This window comes from Epinephelus lanceolatus, chromosome 4, assembly GCF_041903045.1.
Source record: "Epinephelus lanceolatus isolate andai-2023 chromosome 4, ASM4190304v1, whole genome shotgun sequence".
Taxonomy (NCBI): Eukaryota; Metazoa; Chordata; class Actinopteri; order Perciformes; family Serranidae; genus Epinephelus; species Epinephelus lanceolatus.
In genome coordinates, this window is record NC_135737.1 from 48506217 (window position 1) to 48527487 (window position 21271).

The 21271-nt window shown below is 44.1% G+C and overlaps 1 protein-coding gene across 1 annotated transcript in view; it reads left to right on the forward strand.

Moving 5' to 3' along the window:
- Positions 1–20517, forward strand: part of abcg1 (ATP-binding cassette, sub-family G (WHITE), member 1) — a 42143-nt gene extending 21626 nt beyond the window's left edge. Inside the window, exons 3-15 of the mRNA XM_033630576.2 lie at positions 5414–5531; positions 6519–6651; positions 8193–8243; positions 9248–9393; positions 10702–10825; positions 10951–11065; positions 11727–11872; positions 16591–16692; positions 17440–17608; positions 18136–18236; positions 18338–18496; positions 18592–18710; positions 19828–20517. Of these exons, the coding sequence (XP_033486467.1) occupies positions 5414–5531; positions 6519–6651; positions 8193–8243; positions 9248–9393; positions 10702–10825; positions 10951–11065; positions 11727–11872; positions 16591–16692; positions 17440–17608; positions 18136–18236; positions 18338–18496; positions 18592–18710; positions 19828–20056 (1712 nt within the window). The 3' untranslated portion in view covers positions 20057–20517. The remainder of the gene's footprint in view (positions 1–5413; positions 5532–6518; positions 6652–8192; positions 8244–9247; positions 9394–10701; positions 10826–10950; positions 11066–11726; positions 11873–16590; positions 16693–17439; positions 17609–18135; positions 18237–18337; positions 18497–18591; positions 18711–19827) is intronic.
- Positions 20518–21271: the final 754 nt, after the last annotated feature.

Here is a 21271-nt window from a genome sequence, read left to right on the forward strand (position 1 = left end):
ACAGAGTGTATTATTACTGCAGTACAAAGTGTATTATTACTACTGCAGGACAGAGTGTATTATTACTACAGTACAGAGTGTATTATCATTACTCCATCACAGAGTGTATTATTACTGCAGTACAGAGTGTATTATTACTACAGTACAGAATGTATTATTATTACTGCATTACAGAGTGTATTATTACTGCAGTACAGAGTGTATTATTACTATAGTACAGAGTATATTATTACTGCAGGACAGAGTGTATTATTACTGCAGTACAGAGTGTATTATTACTACAGTACAGAATGTATTATTACTGCAGGACAGAGTGTATTATTACTACAGTACAGAGTGTATTATTACTACCGCAGGACAGAGTGTATTATTATTACTACAGTACAGAGTGTATTATTACTGCAGTACAGAGTGTATTATTATTACTACAGTACAGAGTGTATTATTACTGCAGTACAGAGTGTATTATTACTGCAGTACAGAGTGTATTATTACTACTGCAGGACAGAGTGTATTATTACTACAGGACAGAGTGTATTATTACTACAGTACAGAGTGTATTATTACTGCAGGACAGAGTGTATTATTACTACAGTACAGAGTGTATTATTATTACTGCAGGACAGAGTGTATTATTACTGCAGTACAGAGTGTATTATTACTACAGTACAGAATGTATTATTATTACTGCAGGACAGAGTGTATTATTACTACAGTACAGAGTGTATTATTACTGCAGTACAGATTGTATTATTACTACAGTACAGAGTGTATTATTATTATTACTGCATTACAGAGTGTATTATTACTGCAGTACAGAGTGTATTATTACTATAGGACAGAGTGTATTATTACTATAGTACAGAGTGTATTATTACTGCAGTACAGAGTGTATTATTACTGCAGTACAGAGTGTATTATTACTACAGTACAGAATGTATTATCACTGCAGGACAGAGTGTATCATTACTGCAGTACAGAATTTATTATCACTGCAGGACAGAATGTATTATTACTGCAGTACAGAGTGTATTATTACTTCAGTACAGAGTGTATTATTATTACTGCAGGACAGAGTGTATTATTACTGCAGTACATAGTGTATTATTACTGCAGGACAGAGTGTATTATTATTACTGCAGGACAGAGTGTATTATTACTACAGGACAGAGTGTATTATTACTACAGTACAGAGTGTATTATTACTGCAGGACAGAGTGTATTATTACTACAGTACAGAGTGTATTATTATTACTGCAGGACAGAGTGTATTATTACTGCAGTACAGAGTGTATTATTACTACAGTACAGAATGTATTATTATTACTGCAGGACAGAGTGTATTATTACTACAGTACAGAGTGTATTATTACTGCAGTACAGAGTGTATTATTACTACAGTACAGAGTGTATTATTATTACTGCATTACAGAGTGTATTATTACTGTAGTACAGAGTGTATTATTAGTACAGTACAGAGTGTATTATTTTTACTGCAAGACAGAGTGTATTATTACTACAGTACAGAGTGTATTATTACTGCAGTACAGAGTGTATTATTACTACAGTACAGAATGTATTATTACTACAGTACAGAGTGTATTATTTTTACTGCAGGACAGAGTGTATTATTACTGCAGTACAGAGTGTATTATTACTACCGCAGGACAGAGTGTATTATTATTACTGCAGGACAGAGTGTATTATTACTACAGTACAGAATGTATTATTACTACAGTACAGAGTGTATTATTTTTACTGCAGGGCATAGTGTATTATTACTACAGTACAGAGTGTATTATTACTACAGTACAGAATGTATTATTACTACAGTACAGAGTGTGTTATTTTTACTGCAGGACAGAGTGTATTATTACTGCAGTACAGAGTGTATTATTACTACAGCAGGACAGAGTGTATTATTATTACTGCAGGACAGAGTGTATTATTACTGCAGTACAGAGTGTATTATTACTACCGCAGGACAGAGTGTATTATTATTACTACAGTACAGAGTGTATTATTACTGCAGTACAGAGTGTATTATTATTACTACAGTACAGAGTGTATTATTACTGCAGTACAGAGTGTATTATTACTACTGCAGGACAGAGTGTATTATTACTGCAGTACAAAGTGTATAATTACTACTGCAGGACAGAGTGTATTATTACTACAGTACAGAGTGTATTATCATTACTGCATCACAGAGTGTATTATTACTGCAGTACAGAGTGTATTATTACTACAGTACAGAATGTATTATTATTACTGCATTACAGAGTGTATTATTACTGCAGTACAGAGTGTATTATTACTATAGTACAGAGTATATTATTACTGCAGGACAGAGTGTATTATTACTGCAGTACAGAGTGTATTATTACTACAGTACAGAATGTATTATTACTGCAGGACAGAGTGTATTATTACTACAGTACAGAGTGTATTATTACTACCGCAGGACAGAGTGTATTATTATTACTACAGTACAGAGTGTATTATTACTGCAGTACAGAGTGTATTATTATTACTACAGTACAGAGTGTATTATTACTGCAGTACAGAGTGTATTATTACTGCAGTACAGAGTGTATTATTACTACTGCAGGACAGAGTGTATTATTACTGCAGTACAAAGTGTATTATTACTACTGCAGGACAGAGTGTATTATTACTACAGTACAGAGTGTATTATCATTACTGCAGCACAGAGTGTATTATTACTGCAGTACAGAGTGTATTATTTCTACAGTACAGAGTATATTATTATTACTGCATTACAGAGTGTATTATTACTGCAGTACAGAGTGTATTATTACTGCAGTACAGAGTATATTATTATTACTGCATTACAGAGTGTATTATTACTGCAGTACAGAGTGTATTATTACTGCAGTACAGAGTATATTATTATTACTGCATTACAGAGTGTATTATTACTGCAGTACAGAGTGTATTATTACTACAGTACAGAGTATATTATTATTACTGCATTACAGAGTGTATTATTACTGCAGTACAGAGTGTATTATTACTGCAGTACAGAGTATATTATTATTACTGCATTACAGAGTGTATTATTACTGCAGTACAGAGTATATTATTATTACTGCATTACAGAGTGTATTATTACTGCAGTACAGAGTATATTATTATTACTGCATTACAGAGTGTATTATTACTGCAGTACAGAGTGTATTATTACTGCAGTACAGAGTATATTATTATTACTGCAGTACAGAGTGTATTATTACTACAGTACAGAGTATATTATTATTACTGCATTACAGAGTGTATTATTACTGCAGTACAGAGTGTATTATTACTACAGTACAGAGTATATTATTATTACTGCATTACAGAGTGTATTATTACTGCAGGACAGAGTGTATTATTACTACAGTACAGAGTGTATTATTACTGCAGTACAGAGTGTATTATTACTATAGTACAGAGTATATTATTACTGCAGGACAGAGTGTATTATTACTGCAGTACAGAGTGTATTATTACTACAGTACAGAATGTATTATTACTGCAGGACAGAGTGTATTATTACTACAGTACAGAGTGTATTATTATTACTGCAGGACAGAGTGTATTATTACTGCAGTACAGAGTGTATTATTATTATTACTGCATTACAGAGTGTATTATTACTGCAGTACATAGTGTATTATTACTGAAGTACAGAGTATTATTACTACAGTACAGAATGTATTATTATTACTGCAGGACAGAGTGTATTATTACTTCAGTACAGAGTGTATTATTATTACTGCAGGACAGAGTGTATTATTACTGCAGTACAGAGTGTATTATTATTATTACTGCATTACAGAGTGTATTATTACTGCAGTACATAGTGTATTATTACTGCAGTACAGAGTATTATTACTACAGTACAGAATGTATTATTATTACTGCAGGACAGAGTGTATTATTACTGCAGTACAGAGTGTATTATAATTACTGCATTACAGAGTGTATTATTACTGCAGTACAGAGTGTATTTTTACTGCAGTACAGAGTATTATTACTACAGTACAGAGTGTATCATTATTACTGCAGTACAGAGTGTATTATTACTACAGTACAGAGTGTATTATTATTACTGCAGGACAGAGTGTATTATTTCTACAGTACAGAGTGTATTATTATTACTGCAGTACAGAGTGTATTATTACTGCAGTACAGAGTGTATTATTACTGCAGGACAGAGTGTATTATTATTACTGCAGTACAAAGTGTATTTTTACTGCAGTACAGAGTATTATTACTACAGTACAGAGTGTATTATTATTACTGCAGGACAGAGTGTATTATTACTACAGTACAGAGTGTATTATTATTACTGCAGTACAGAGTGTATTATTACTACAGTACAGAGTGTATTATTATTACTGCAGTACAGAGTGTATTATTACTACAGTACAGAGTGTATTATTATTACTGCAGTACAGAGTGTATTATTAATGCAGTACAGAGTGTATTATTACTACAGTACAGAGTGTATTATTATTACTGCAGTACAGAGTGTATTATTACTGCAGTACAGAGTGTATTATTACTGCAGTACAGAGTGTATTATTAATACAGGACAGAGTGTATTATTACTACAGTACAGAGTGTAGCATTACTGAAGTACAATATGTATTGTTACTGTCACTCTCATCACCATCTTGATTACTGTTATCGTCTCCTTCTTCATCATTATCATCATCATCATCCTCAGTGGGACCCCATTTCTTTGATGAATGTGATGAAATGTCACAGAGGTGTTTTGTGACTAGATGAATGAATCAGTGAGTGAGTGAATGTGTGTCAGTTAATGAATGCGTTAGTCCCTGAGTGTGTGACTTATTCATTCACTCATTCAGTCACTGAGTGAGTGAATGAGTGAATGAATGAGTATGAAGTGATCAAATCTAAAGTATTTATTAAATGAATCTTTCACTCTGACAGTAGTGAACAATCTTGAGTCAAACAGGAGGTTTATGAACTTTCTCTCTAAAGGCAGTCTGTTTGTTTCACATCTGATTTATATGAATTATGTTTCTGTACTTTTAGTTTCCTGCTGTTTAAAAATCAGAGGCCTCAGTCAGTTGTTTCATTTTGTCCCCAATCTGTTGGACATCAATCTGTGTCAGATAAAACTCACTGTCAGCTGTCCAAACATCTGGACACTTTGTCCTCAGAGAGGACTGAATGGGACAAAGTTGTGACAGAGTTCAGGTGTGTTCAGGTGTGTATGGGGGTAGCTCGGGTTTTTTGGGTGTCAGATTGATGTGAAAAAGAAAAACGTCCAAACTGAGGTGAAACCTGAGTCGTGGTTGGAGGACTGGAGGACAAAGAGCTGTCCTCAGAGCGGCTGGGAACCTGCAGACTGATTGTTTCTGTTCTGTCTCAGGTTACAAAACTCTGCTCAAAGGGATCTCTGGGAAATTCACCAGCGGGGACCTGGTGGCCATCATGGGGCCCTCCGGAGCCGGGAAGTCCACCCTCATGAATATTCTGGCCGGGTACAGGTGGGTCCCGCTCTGCTGTCTGACACTGTGAATGTTGATTTTAATGGGACTTTACAACGACGGTCTGATCCTGAGAGGAAGGTGATTCATCTGTAGCTTCAAATCATAAAGTGTCAGTTTATACAAAACATAAAAGATAAACATTAACAGGAGGAAATGAAAAATAAATTCTAAATATAACAAACTTAGTCTTTTATTTATATTCAGAAACATAGAGAAATCAGATTCATGTCATTAAATAAATAAATATTAAATATAAATAGTAATTAACTCTGACACAGCAGGAAGTTTTTGTACTTTGAGGTGACGAACATGTTTCACTCTGAACAGCTGCAGTCAGTGTAAGTACTCAGGAACAATAAACTCAACATCAGAGCTAGTTTATGTTTTGATAACAAAAAGTTCATTAGTACTTTTCTGACAGAAAACTGTAAGAGCTGAATCTGTCAGCAGGACAGACTCAGTCCGCTTCATACCTCCAGTAATCACATTTATACAAACAACTAATCTGAAACAGTTTGACGTAAATAAACCTAAATGTGTGTTTTGGACGTTTTCTTTCCACGAGTCTGAAAATATTATGGAAGCAATATAATGTCTGATTTGTATATTTAAACATTCAATTTCAGAAAACTTGAAAAGGTTGTGCACAGACCTGCACAATATTTGTTCAGTTTTTATTAAAGAAGGTAAAGAAGATGTTTATTTATTTATTTATTTTGGTACTTGAACATAATTGTCCTTTACACTTCACTGCATTGATCTAAGAGCAGCGACCAGTGACTCAGCAGTGCATGAAATGCTGTATGTCCGTCTGAGCAGCTCAGAATCACTGAGTCGTCAGTAACACAGAGAAACCATGAGAGGTGTTAGAGCGCCCTCTGGTGGCAGAACACTAACAGTGCTCACATTTAACACTGTCACACACCTGCATCATCTAGAGTCAGCGTGTGTTTCTCTAACATGTATATTTCTGTGTGTGTCCAGAGAGACGGGGATGAAGGGAGAGATCCTAATCAACAGTCAGCCCAGAGACCTGCGCTCCTTCAGGAAGGTTTCCTGTTACATCATGCAGGACGACATGCTGCTGCCTCACCTCACCGTACAGGAGGCCATGATGGTACAGGAAGTACTCACACTGCAGTACAAGTACTGACACTACAGTGTTACAGTAAAAGTTGTGCTTAGTAAAATGTTGCTTCAGTAAATATTTAACCACACTGCTCAAAACCTGAAGGGAACAATTAAAGGTCACAGTCTAACAGGAAGTCAGCAAAACTTCAGGCATATCAGTCAGGTGTGCATGTTTCTGACCACACTGTCAGAAACAGACTCCATGAGGGTGGCATGAGGGCCCCACGTCCTCTAGTGGGACCTGTGCTCACAGTCCAGCACCGTGCAGCTCCATCATTCACCAGAGAACACCAGAACTGGCCGTTCTCTTCACAGATGAGAGCAGGTTCACACTGAGCACATGTGACAGGCGTGAAAGAGTCTGGAGACGCCGTGGTGAACGTTATGCTGCCTGTGACATCATCCAGCATGACCGGTTTGGCGGTGAGTCAGTGATGGTTTGGGGAGGCAGATCCTTGGAGGGTCACACAGACCTCCATGTCAGAGCCAACAGTACCCTGACTGCTGTTAGGTACCAGGATGAAATCCTCAGAGTGACTGTCAGACCTTATGCTGGTGCAGAGGGCCCTGGATTCCTCCTGGTGCAGTGGGCCCTGGGTTCCTCCTGGTGCAGTGGGCCCTGGGTTCCTCCTGGTGCAGAGGGCCCTGGGTTCCTCCTGGTGCAGAGGGCCCTGGGTTCCTCCTGGTGCAGTGGGCCCTGGGTTCCTCCTGGTGCAGAGGGCCCTGGGTTCCTCCTGGTGCAGTGGGCCCTGGGTTCCTCCTGGTGCAGTGGGCCCTGGGTTCCTCCTGGTGCAGAGGGCCCTGGGTTCCTCCTGGTGCAGAGGGCCCTGGGTTCCTCCTGGTGCAGTGGGTCCTGGGTTCCTCCTGGTGCAGAGGGCCCTGGGTTCCTCCTGGTGCAGTGGGTCCTGGGTTCCTCCTGGTGCAGAGGGCCCTGGGTTCCTCCTGGTGCAGAGGGCCCTGGGTTCCTCCTGGTGCAGGACCCAGCCTCATGTGTCCAGAGTGTGTAGACAGTTCCTGGATGATGAAGGCAGTGATGTCATTGACTGGTCCTCTCGTTCCCCTGACCTAAATCCAGCTGAGCACCTATGGGACATTATGTATCAGTGAATCCGCCACAGATCAGGTCTGGGAGGATGGGAGCGTGCCCAGATGTTGATGATTTTGGTTTCCACCGACCGTTGTTATGTCATTTTGTTCTCAACTAATTATACAACATACATCAGCAAAGATTTTATACTCAAATAATTCCTTCATCCAGATCTCATCAGTGATTTAAGTGTTCCTTTATTTTTTGAGCAGTGTGTTTATACAATAAACATTATTCAAAGGAAAAGTTTGTGAACCTGAACCATGAAATGATTTAACAGGAAAAACGACCTCAACCATCAAACTAGTTTCATGTTCTGTCTACTAACGTGTTCATCAGCAGTCCTGCCGGGTTTCTACTTTAGTTTAATTCTGCCAGGAAAGATTTAAACAGAGTTTCTGGATGTTTTCTGCAGGTTTTCATGAATCTTGTCTCTGCAGGTTTCAGCCAACCTGAAGCTGCAGGAGAAGGTGGAGGCCCGCAGAGAGATGGTGAGGTTTTGACCACAGACTACTTCCTGGTTACATATGGGTCTCAGAGGTTCAAGGGATGGCTCTGATATTTTAGAAGTGGGGTTGTACGAGGTACTGGTCCACAGTCAGTGTGTTGCCTACAGGAGATGTCAGTCAACACGTCCTCCAGTTTGCACAGGGTCAGCAGGAAAACATCTGTTTTTACACGGTTAGTTCACTGGAGTCACACGGTAACACAAACTAACAAACTGATGGGGGCCGTGGTAAATCAGCAGCTCCGCCCAGTTGCCAGAGGAAAATGTTGGCATTGTACGTTCCTGCAAACCACAGATATGTTACATTGCTATGTTTCAGAGGTCTCATATCAGCGTTTCTAAAGTGACATAGTATATGAGCTGACTGCGTCATCAGGAGGTGGAGGGATGGTGGATGGTGTGACACCTCGGAGAGATGAGCACTGTTCAACACCAACAAAATACTAAACCGATTGTGTTTAAGCAAGTCATCACTGTGTTTCCAGAGGGTTGTGCCCCCACACGAGTATTCAAAGCGAAATCGTGATCGTTTCCTGATTGTAACTGAGAGGTTTTTGTGCCTCAACCTCACAACATGTTAAACAACACTGCTGAAACATAGTTTAACATATGTGCTGCATAATAACCTACAAATATAATATCTGTGGTCAATGCCACCATTTGTTCTGGCGGTTGGGTTGTTTAGCTAGCTGGACTGACTGTTTTTGTCAGTGGAGCCTGGTGTCAGCTTCAGTTCCCGGTTGGAAATCGCTGTCTGACGAAAGAGGCGCTCTTCTCTTGACAATTCGGGGCATCTGTGTAGACGTTACAGTCAAATCCTGTGTCATGGATGGACTGGTTTTTACAGTGTGCTGCCTGCTTCTCCAAACTGACTCTACTGAAGATGATACACTGACTGTGGAGAAGTATCTCATACTACCCCACTGCAACTGTCCCTTTAATGGTGACTGTGTGTGTGTGTGTGTGTGTGTGTGTGTGTGTGTTCAGGTACGGGAGATCCTGATGGCTCTGGGTTTACTGAACTGTGCTAAAACTAGGACGTCCCACCTGTCGGGGGGTCAGAGGAAGAGACTGGCCATCGCTCTGGAGCTTGTCAACAATCCACCAGTCATGTTCTTTGATGAACCCACCAGGTCCGACACACACACACACACACACACACACACACACACACACACACATATTTAATAACCCTCCCAAAGTGTTTCCAGGTTTCCTCCTGATTTAGTTCCTGTGGTAGAAAACAAGGTGACTGTTTGTTGCAGCAGCTCTGTTTCTGTCGCTCGGTCAGATTGACCCACTTCAGCCGAGTTTTTCCTGATCTGAGTCCAGCGTTTCAGGATCGGACTGTAAAACCTTCTGTGACTCGGCATTCTCTATAAATAAATCTGACCTGGCTGCTGTCAGAGCTCAGAGTCTTTACCTGTCCTCCTCACTCACAGCAGGTGTGTCCTGATTCTCTCCATCTGCTCCGCCTCAGATATTCTCTATCTGCTCTAGGGGCTACGAGACTAACGTTACTACAAACACTGACGGAAGTTTTGTTTCTGTAAAACCTCCATCAGGAGGCAGGGTGGAGTCTGGATTTATCGTCACACTCCTGTCAGACACTTTGAAATAAATCACACATAAATGTTGTGTGTTATAAGAAAATACAATTTTATTTCGTTTTGTGCTCCGTTATGTTCACAATACACAGATGTCTTTGAAACACTTGAGTTAAACATGAGAAAATATTAGAAATGAAACACATTTAGATGTATTGGTTGGCATTTAGCACATTTAAATTTAAGATTAGATTTCTTAAAATCGTGACTCCAAACCTGTAAAGTGCTGTTCTCTGAATGAATACAATAACAAACCAACGCGCTCCTCCTCTCCTCCTCTCCTCCCCTCTCCTCCTCCTCTCCTCCTCTCCTCCTCTCCTCCCCTCTCCTCCTCCTCTCCTCCTCCTCTCCTCCTCTCCTCCCCTCTTTAAGCTCCACAGCCCCAAAATGCATGTCATTTCTGTTTGATTAATTATCAGAGACGTGACGTGGGAGATGTAGACTTTATTTCAAATTGAGTTTTGGTTAAAAAAGACACATGGAGGTGGGAAAGCATTTCGGCGTCTGTCTCGGCTCGGCCTGTATTAAGATGATTTAACAGTGATTTAATTTCATGACAGAGACAAAGAATATCAAGCTGAGGACAAACACTATGGTTACTTGACTGTCCATGACGGCAGGTCATAGAGACGTGACGCTCTGCAGAGCACCTGATTGAGAATGGCCATGGCTGAAATTTAAAAATTAATATATAAAAATATTAAAAACAGGGAGAAAAAAAACATGTCCTGCAAAAAGGGCAAAAGTCTTTCAGAGACTGGATCAGAAACTCTGTACTCACTAATGTGATAGAACAGATGAGATAAAACATTAAAGTGTGTCTCTGTGTCTCAGCGGTCTGGACAGCTCGTCCTGTTTCCAGGTGGTCTCTCTGTTGAAGGCTCTGGCTCAGGGAGGACGAACCGTCATCTGCACCATCCACCAGCCCAGCGCCAAACTGTTTGAACTCTTTGACAAGGTCCTCAGATACACCAGGAAACTTTTCACTGCCACATACTTTCACTTTTACCACTTCAACTACATACAAGGATTATTGGTGTCACTGCAGTAAAGGATGTGGGTGGTGTTGTCTCTGTGTTGCAGCTTTACGTCCTGAGTCAGGGTCAGTGTGTCTACAGAGGTAAAGTCTCCAGTCTGGTTCCCTACCTGAGAGACCTGGGACTCAACTGCCCCACCTACCACAACCCGGCTGACTTCGGTAAGACCCTACAGATCTCTGTAGTCCCTGTGTGTCTCTGTAGTCCCTGTGTGTCTCTGTAGTCCCTGTGTGTCTCTGTAGTCCCTGTGTGGTGACCTTTGTGGTGACCTTTGTGGTGACCTTTGTGAGGTCATGATGTTTCTGTTTCCTGTTGCGTCACAGTGACGTTTCAGATCTTTGTTTTCACACTCGTCTCCTGAGCGATGACAGTTTCTGTGTTTCACCTTGAATCTGACTTTAACACCCGACGTAGCTGCAGGATTTATGACATCACACGTAGTCTGGAGCCAATCAGAGTCCAGTCTGAAACTCGAGGTCACAGAAACAGAGAACGGACTCTTCACTGAACACAACTTATTAATACACACATTTTTATCTGTGGTTAAAAACCTGTCTGCAGGGGAACTTAGAGTACTCAGTTACTTTATGTACTCAGTTACTTTATGTTTCTACCTCAGAGGGAAACACTTGAGGTTTTACTGCTGATTACTTGTATACATGAATACTCAAAGAGTACTGACCTCTGTAGACGCTGTGACATCACACTGAGGTCTGATCGGAGAGTTCTCTCCCTCTGAGACTGGAAGTACTATGGCAAAGTACAAGTACATGGAGTGTGTAGTTAAAGTACGTGTGTGTGTGTGTGTGTGTGCGTTTTTAGTGATGGAGGTGGCGTCTGGAGAATACGGAGACCAGATGGTGCGACTGGTGAAGGCGGTGCAGGACAGGAAGTGTGAGAAGGATCCTCAGACCGAACTGAACGGAGACACTAACCTCCACCCGCTCCTGTGGCAGCGCACGGACGAGGTGAACACACACGAGGTGCTACTCTGGCGCCCTCTCTGTGCCAGGCTGCGTCAGTGGTTGCTAAGCAACCATCACCAGCAACGTATCACGGCCTGTTTACCTGAATCCCTGAGGTCACAGCTGATCTACTTCCTGTCTGTCAGTGGGACAGATGAGACGCTCTGACAGCTCTGCACTGACATGACCAGCTTCCCTCCATATTTATCACACACTGATGTTTACTGAGGAACGATGTCTGTCAGCTGTGAGTGGTCGGTCCTCGTCACATGACATGCGGTGCGCACTGCTGCGCTTGGACTCAGTCTATCTCAGTTGGTCTGTCCGTCTCTGTGTCCGTCCGTCTCTGTGTCCGTCTGTCTGTCTCTCTGTCTGTCCATCTGTGTCTGTGTCCGTCTGTCTCAGTGTCCGTCCGTCTCTGTGTCCGTCTGTGTCTGTGTCCGTCTGTCCCTGTTTCCGTCTGTCTCTGTGTCCGTCTGTGTCCGTCTGTGTCTGTGTCCGTCTGTGTCCGTCTGTGTCTGTGTCCGTCCGTCTCTGTGTCCGTCTGTCTCTGTGTCCGTCCGTCTCTGTGTCCGTCTGTCTCTGTGTCCGTCTGTCTCTGTGTCCGTCTGTCTCTGTGTCCGTCCGTCTCTGTGTCCGTCTGTGTCCGTCTGTGTCTGTGTCCGTCTGTCTCTGTGTCCGTCTGTCTCTGTGTCCGTCTGTGTCCATCTGTGTCTGTGTCCGTCCGTCTGTCTCTGTGTCCGTCTGTGTCTGTGTCCGTCTGTCTCTGTGTCCGTCTGTGTCCGTCTGTGTCTGTGTCCGTCTGTCTCTGTGTCCGTCCGTCTCTGTGTCCGTCTGTCTCTGTGTCCGTCCGTCTCTGTGTCCGTCCGTCTCTGTGTCCGTCTGTCTCTGTGTCCGTCTGTGTCCGTCTGTGTCTGTGTCCGTCTGTCTCTGTGTCCGTCCGTCTCTGTGTCCGTCTGTGTCTGTGTCCGTCTGTCCCTGTTTCCGTCTGTCTCTGTGTCCGTCTGTGTCCGTCTGTGTCTGTGTCCGTCCGTCTCTGTGTCCGTCTGTCTCTGTGTCCGTCTGTCTCTGTGTCCGTCCGTCTCTGTGTCCGTCTGTCTCTGTGTCCGTCTGTCTCTGTGTCCGTCTGTCTCTGTGTCCGTCCGTCTCTGTGTCCGTCTGTCTCTGTGTCCGTCCGTCTCTGTGTCCGTCTGTGTCCGTCTGTGTCTGTGTCCGTCTGTCTCTGTGTCCGTCTGTCTCTGTGTCCGTCTGTGTCCATCTGTGTCTGTGTCCGTCCGTCTGTCTCTGTGTCCGTCTGTGTCTGTGTCCGTCTGTCTCTGTGTCCGTCTGTGTCCGTCTGTGTCTGTGTCCGTCTGTCTCTGTGTCCGTCCGTCTCTGTGTCCGTCTGTCTCTGTGTCCGTCTGTCTCTGTGTCCGTCCGTCTCTGTGTCCGTCTGTCTCTGTGTCCGTCTGTCTCTGTGTCCGTCCGTCTTGTGTCCGTCTGTCTCTGTGTCCGTCTGTCTCTGTGTCCGTCTGTGTCCGTCTGTGTCTGTGTCCGTCTGTCTCTGTGTCCGTCTGTGTCTGTGTCCGTCTGTGTCCGTCTGTGTCCGTCTGTGTCCGTCTGTGTCTTTGTCCGTCTGTCTCTGTGTCCGTCTGTGTCTGTGTCCGTCCGTCTCTGTGTCCGTCTGTGTCTGTCTGTCTCTGTGTCCGTCTGTCTCTGTGTCCGTCTGTGTCCGTCTGTCTCTGTGTCCGTCTGTCTCTGTGTCCGTCTGTGTCTGTGTCCGTCTGTCTCTGTGTCCGTCTGTGTCCGTCTGTGTCTGTGTCCGTCTGTCTCTGTGTCCGTCTGTCTCTGTGTCCGTCTGTGTCCGTCTGTGTCTGTGTCCGTCTGTGTCCGTCTGTGTCCGTCTGTGTCCGTCTGTCTCTGTGTCCGTCTGTGTCCGTCTGTCTCTGTGTCCGTCTGTGTCTGTGTCCGTCCGTCTCTGTGTCCGTCTGTCTCTGTGTCCGTCTGTGTCCGTCTGTCTCTGTGTCCGTCTGTCTCTGTGTCCGTCTGTGTCTGTGTCCGTCTGTCTCTGTGTCCGTCTGTGTCCGTCTGTGTCTGTGTCCGTCTGTCTCTGTGTCCGTCTGTCTCTGTGTCCGTCTGTCTCTGTGTCCGTCTGTGTCCGTCTGTGTCTGTGTCCGTCTGTGTCCGTCTGTGTCCGTCCGTCTGTCTCTGTGTCCGTCTGTGTCCGTCTGTCTCTGTGTCCGTCTGTCTCTGTGTCCGTCTGTGTCTGTGTCCGTCTGTGTCCGTCTGTGTCCGTCCGTCTGTCTCTGTGTCCGTCTGTGTCCGTCTGTCTCTGTGTCCGTCTGTCTCTGTGTCCGTCTGTGTCTGTGTCCGTCCGTCTCTGTGTCCGTCTGTGTCTGTGTCCGTCTGTGTCCGTCTGTGTCCGTCCGTCTGTCTCTGTGTCCGTCTGTGTCCGTCTGTCTCTGTGTCCGTCTGTCTCTGTGTCCGTCTGTGTCCGTCTGTCTCTGTGTCCGTCTGTCTCTGTGTCCGTCTGTGTCTGTGTCCGTCTGTCTCTGTGTCCGTCTGTGTCCGTCTGTGTCTGTGTCCGTCTGTCTCTGTGTCCGTCTGTTTCTGTGTCCGTCTGTCTCTGTGTCCGTCTGTGTCCGTCTGTGTCCGTCTGTCTCTGTGTCCGTCTGTGTCTGTGTCCGTCTGTCTCTCTGTCTGTCCGTCTGTCTCTGTGTCAGTCTGTCTCTGTGTCCGTCTGTGTCCGTCTGTCTCTGTGTCCGTCTGTCTCTGTGTCCGTCTGTCTGTCTCTCTGTCTGTCCATCTGTGTCTGTGTCCGTCCGTCTGTGTCTGTCTGTCTCTGTGTCCGTCTGTGTCCATCTGTGTCTGTGTCTGTCTGTCTCTGTGTCTGTCCGTCTCTGTGTCCGTCTGTGTCCATCTGTGTCTGTGTCTGTCTGTCTCTCTGTCTGTCCGTCTCTGTGTCCGTCTGTGTCCATCTGTGTCTGTGTCTGTCTGTCTCTGTGTCTGTCTGTCTCTGTCTCTGTGTCCGTCTGTGTCCATCTGTTTCTGTGTCTGTCTGTCTCTCTGTCTGTCCGTCTCTGTGTCCGTCTGTGTCCATCCGTCTCTGTGTCCGTCTGTCTCTGTGTCTGTCCGTCTCTGTGTCCGTCTGTGTCTGTCTGTCTCTCTGTCTGTCCGTCTGTGTCTGTCTGTCTCTGTGTCTGTGTCCATCTGTCTCTGTGTCCGTCTGTCTCTGTGTCTGTGTCCGTCCGTCTCTGTGTCCATCTGTCTCTGTGTCCGTCTGTCTCTGTGTCTGTGTCCGTCCGTCTCTGTGTCCATCTGTCTCTGTGTCCATCTGTCTCTGTGTCCATCTGTCTCTGCGTCCGTCTGTGTCCATCTGTCTCTGTGTCCGTCCGTACATCCATTTCTCAGGAACATAATATCTCAAAAACACTGTGAGGGAATTTCTTCACATTTGGCACAAACGTCCAGTTTGACTTGAATGAACTGATTAGAATTTTGTCAAAGGTCAAAGGTCAGTGTGACCTCACAAAACATGTTTTCGGCCATAACTCAAGAATTCATTCATTCAAACTAATCATGACCAGATTTCACACAAATGCAAACTGTAATTTGGCGTTTAAAACTTTCTGACTCAGATTTATGTTCATCTTGTTTCTGATTTATTTTCTACACAACATTCAGTTTAGAGTGAAAGGTGTTCGTCAAGGTGACGTCTCAGAGCGTCTCATTTTATCCGGCCAAATTCATTCAGCATCTGTCACGCTGAGAGCAAATTTAAGTACATCAGTTCCATCGTCTGAAGATCAGCTACGTGTTGATGATGAAACGGGGCGGCTGACTTTACAAAGTTCTCACTTTTATCTTCAAGGATGAAATTGTTTTCTCAACAGAGAGCAAGGACATGCTGCAGGACAGACAGCTGACGCATCATTAATTAACTGGCTCTCATTAGTCAAAGGACAAAGAACTGTGCAGTGATGACTGTGCTCCCTTCACGTGTTCTTAACGTGTTTGTGAATCCTTCATGATGTCATCATTTCCACGCATTCACAAACAGAGTGTTCGACAGGTTTAAAGCTGCAGCTGGTCTCCGTACTCACACGGCTCTCAGTGACATCATCACAGTGCTTCTGATTACAGGAGTCACTAAAACAACCAATCAGAGTTGAGGAGTCTCTGACGCCGCCGTCGATCTGATCTGAACCAACATTCTGTCGCTGCGTTGATCATTTCTCACCTCGAAAGTTTTGTTTTTGTTTTAGCTTAAAAATGTCAAAGTTCGTGACGCGGAGACGTCGAGTCAAAAACTCATCACTTCCTGTGACCAGAGGAACTTTAACTGGCGTTTAGCGTTCCGTCAACGCTCTGATCTCACACAGTCAGAAGGAGAGATTAAGTGTGAGCACAGCCGCTGTCAGCTCTGAAACATGTTTTAATAAAATCATTTAGTGTTGTTTCAAGGATCAAGTTTAAAAAAAGGTTTTCCAGGACTGAAGTTTGAGACATAAACCAAACATACTTTGACACCAGAACATGAACATGTGTTATCATGTGTCGTGATTCAGTGACACAGTCTGTGGATCAATTAAACACATTTATAAAAAGGTAAAATATATATTTATGTTGTAACTGAGGTTTGTAATAAACCAGTGCAGGTTATTGATTATTGATGACACAGCTGTGATGTCATATTAAAGGAGACGCCTGACATGTGTATCTGTCCCTCTGTGGTCGGTCAGGAGAGCTCGTCGTCTGAAGGGTGTCACAGTTTCTCAGCCAGCTGTATGACCCAGTTCTCCATCCTGTTCCGGAGAACCTTCCTCAGCATCCTCAGAGACTCGGTGAGGACAAACAGCGACACCTGGTGGACGCACACAGATACTGCAGCACAGACACAGAGAGAGAGAGACAGAGAGAGAGAGAGACACACACACACACACACACACACACACACACGATACCATCACAACACTTCAAGAATTTGTTTTATTTCATTTATTTATTTTAACATTAAGTTATTTATTTAATCATTTATTTATCTATTTATTTTGATATAAATTGAATAATTATTTTTATTTATTTTGACATTTATTTATTAATAAATATTTGTTTAATTTATTTAGAGATTTTCTATTATTTATTTGTTTATTTTCATTTTCACATTTATTTATTTATTCTGACACAAATTTAAAATATACTTTATTTTTAGATCATATAATTTGTTTATATTTATGTATAAATCCATTTATTTATTTTATTTCAACATTTATTTTTTATTTATTCATTCATTTTCTTATTTCAACATAAAGTCAGTGATTTATTTTGACATTATTCATTAATTTAGACATTTATTTATTTTGATATTATTTTATTTTGTCAGTATTTTGAGTCACTCGTGAAATCAGCAGATTTTTCAGCCCCATTCCAAACTGGTTATCTGAAGCCTGAACATGATCAACCACAGCGCTGTTTAAATGTAGCTGCTACTTAATGACGTACAAATGTACCTGTGGTCGGCACAAACGTCTCCACGTCTGAATATATCTGTGATACAGAGTAACCAATCTCTGCTCTCATTGGTCGAGCAGGTGCTGACTCACCTGAGGATCTCCTCCCACATCGGGATCGGCGTCCTGATTGGTCTGTTGTACCTGGGCATTGGGAACGAGGCCAAGAAGGTTCTGAGTAACTCAGGGTTCCTCTTCTTCTCCATGTTGTTCCTCATGTTTGCTGCTCTGATGCCAACAGTGCTCACCTGTGAGTCCTTAGACACAAACTCAAGACTCTGAACACCTGAGTGTGCACGACTCAAAGTATGTCCACACTGCGGTATTAATACTGTATACCAAAGTAAAGGATGTGAGTACTTTCTGTGTCATCACACAGAAGTCAAGTTAAAGAGCTGAAAATAGTTTAAAGACAATCATTAATATTTTAATAAACATTGAAATGAATGAGGGAACATAGATTCAGCTGAATTTGTTTTAATTTGGTTTGATCTGATTCAACTTGATGCGATTCAGTGTGGTTTGATTTGCCCAGCCATGGGTAAAACGTATTGTTTGTATAATTTCAAGTGAATTTTAAATCATAAGAACAAACCAGTTCAGCCCTCTTGTGTGCGGTGTGTCTGCTTATTTGTTATCAGTCTGATGTTTCCTGCCATCACCTGCTGCACCATTCCATGAGGACTGACAGTGCTGTGCACACAGCAGCTGCTTTTGAACTAGCTGATGTGATTCAATTCAATTTGATGTGATCTGATGTGTGTGTTTGTGCCTCAGTTCCTCTGGAGATGGGAGTGTTCCTGAGGGAGCACCTGAACTACTGGTACAGTCTGAAGGCGTATTATCTCGCCAAAACCATGGCGGACGTTCCCTTCCAGGTAAACACACGTGTTCTCCAGACAGCAGCGTCTGACTGAAGAGTGTGTGTGGTACAGGTCGTGGTACTGACCCCTGAATACCGCGACCCTCTCCTGTACAGGTCGTGTTCCCGGTGGTGTACTGCAGTATCGTGTACTGGATGACAGCTCAGCCTCCGGACGCCGGACGCTTCTTCCTCTTCCTGTCTCTGGGAGTTCTGACCTCTTTGGTGGCTCAGAGTCTGGGTCTGCTGATCGGAGCCGCCTCCACCTCTCTGCAGGTCAGTTCACCTGAAGACTCACCTGTGTGACCTCACCAACAGGTGTGTGTGTGTGTGTGTGTGTTCGCTCAGGTGTGTTTGTTTGTCTCCTGCAGGTGGCGACGTTTGTGGGTCCGGTCACAGCGATCCCTGTCCTGTTGTTCTCCGGGTTCTTCGTCAGCTTCGACACCATCCCCTGGTACCTGCAGTGGATGTCCTACATCTCCTACGTCAGGTGGGGGCGCTGTTTTACAGTTACAGCAGAGAGAAGAAGAATCTCTGATATTTTCACCTTAAAGCATCGTTAACTGTTTCTCAAAGTCAAAGAAGGATCCTTAAACAGCTGAAATTCAGGGCGGTTATGTCATTGAATCTGCTGAAGGACTCTTCCAGTGCCAAAGATCCTTCGGATTCTACCACATCCTTCCTTCAGAGAATTTTTTAGTACATGATTTATCTTGTTATGACGTTTCACATAACGTGATAACCTGGCAGAACGTTGTTGGAGAACGGCTACGGTTACGGTTCCCCTACACAGCTTGATTAAGTTCTACTTCATGCTCGGGTTATTTTCACCTGATACTATTCAGTACCATGTTCCCAGAGCCAGGTCGCGACGGCAGGGATCAGCATGCCCGGGGCTGCTTGGCACACAACACACCGAACTCTGATTCCTGTCCCTGCAGGTGGTGGGCCCACAGGGTGATGTCTCCCTGTCATTTATTCAGGCTCGGCCTGACCAGGCCCCATGGCCTAAGGCCCCCCCCCCCAGGTCTGGCTCCAGGGGGGACCTCGGTGTCCCCATACCAGGAGAGGTGCTCAAAGTCCGAATATACTGTTTCATCAAGGTCTAACTCGGAGTAGAGCCGCTGCTCCTTCATGTTGAGGTGGTTCAACATCTGATCAGGATCCTCCTGGTCCAGCTGGTAGGAGGCCCCGGGGCAGACCCAGAACACACTGGAAGGATTATAGATCTCATCTGGTCTGGGAACGTCTCGGGGTCCTCCAGGAGGAGCTGGGAAGCATTTTTTGGGAGGAGAGAGACGTCTGGGGTGCTTTGCTCAGCCTGCTGCCCCCTGAGACTTGGCCCTGGATAACAAGATGAAAATGGATGGATGGATGGACTGACTGATCCGTACAAGTGTGAAGTAGCACAAACAAGGAATACTAAAGTAAAGTACAAGTACATTAGAATTATACTCAGAGTACAGAGTATCACAGAGTACTTCCATAACTTTGATATTTACCTGCAGGTCTCCTCGTCTGAAGCATCAGAAATAATAATGAATCCTACTAGCAGTAGTCCGATGTATCTAGCTGATTATAAAACCACTCCCTGTGTTGTGTTTCAGGTACGGCTTCGAGGGCGTCATTCTGGCCATCTACAGCCTGGACCGAGAGGATCTGCACTGCGACGAGGACGACACCTGTCACTTCCAAAAGTCCGAAGCCATCCTGAAGGAGCTGGACATGCTGGACGCCAAACTCTACCTGGACTTCATCGTCCTTGGCATCTTCTTCTTCTCTCTGAGGCTCATCGCTTACTTTGTCCTGCGGTACAAGATCAGCGCTGAGAGGTAGACCAGGAGGAAGAGCAGGAGGAGGAGGAGATCTGAGTGGCAGCCTGCGGCGTTTAGGACCCAACCTTTAGGCCAAAGTTGGCGTGTAGCTGTGAAGTTGGTCTACATGTGAACACTGAAATCTACTTTGGCTCTCTGTTAAAACAAAGTGACACAAAGAAGAGACGATGTGAGATGTAGCGCTGGTTTAAAGGTCTCTGAGTGTCAGTAGAGGACAAAGTGAGGACGGAGCTGGTCTCCTGACTCCTGAACTGTGCCACAAGAAACAGGAGAACACCTGATTTTTATTTCACGTCCGTCTCAATGAAAGGCGGTCGGGATGAGGAGGTGGGACAGACTCTGGACTGATTCAGTACGAAGACACTCATGTTAATATAGTTTTAATCTCTGAGGTTCAGCGTCCTCATAAACACTGTGTATCAGACTGTCGATCAATAAAGTACAGACCAGTTATTTCCTGAATCTTTGTCTCCTGTAATCTCAGAGTTTCAGTCCTTGTTAAAGTGAATAATCCAATTTGAACAGGTGGCTCTGAGGTGGGATTTGAAGGATGTTGCTATCGGACTGTCGGATGTGTGGAGGTAGAGAGTTCCAGCGCCTGGAGTCGGCGCAGCTGAAAGCATCCATGGTGCTGAGGCGTGAGGTGGGGATGGTCAGGAGACCAGCAGAGAAGGAGCGCAGGGAGCAGGAGGGGGCGTACTCCTGGAGGAGGTCGGAGAGATAGGTGGGGGCTGGACTCTGGAGGGCTGTGATGGTGAGCTGAAGGTTCTTGTAGTCAGTCCAGTACAGGGTGATGGGCGGGGCCTGGAAATGTTGTGGAGGTGGAAGAAAGCAGTCTGGGTAATGTTCGAATGAGAGAGTGCTGTCCAGGACAACACTGAGGCTCTTGGCGTGGGTGGAGAAGGGTGCAGAGAAGTTATCAGTGATGATGTGTGGGACGTGGGTGCTTTGGACTTTGGCCAGGGTGTGTTTGGAGCCAATGAGCAGAATCTCAGTTTTGCTGCCGTTGAGCTTGAGAAAGTTCCTGCTCATCCAACTCCTGACGTCCTGAAGGCAGCAGCGAGGGAGGTGGGAGGAGGGTTTAGATGAGATGGAGACCTGTGGAAATGTATCTCTGAAATTCAACAAAAATTAAGACTTCATATAAAACGTCATCTTGTTGAGTCAATATCTGAACCAATCAGCTGTTAGATCGGGTGAGAACCAGGCGTTTCCC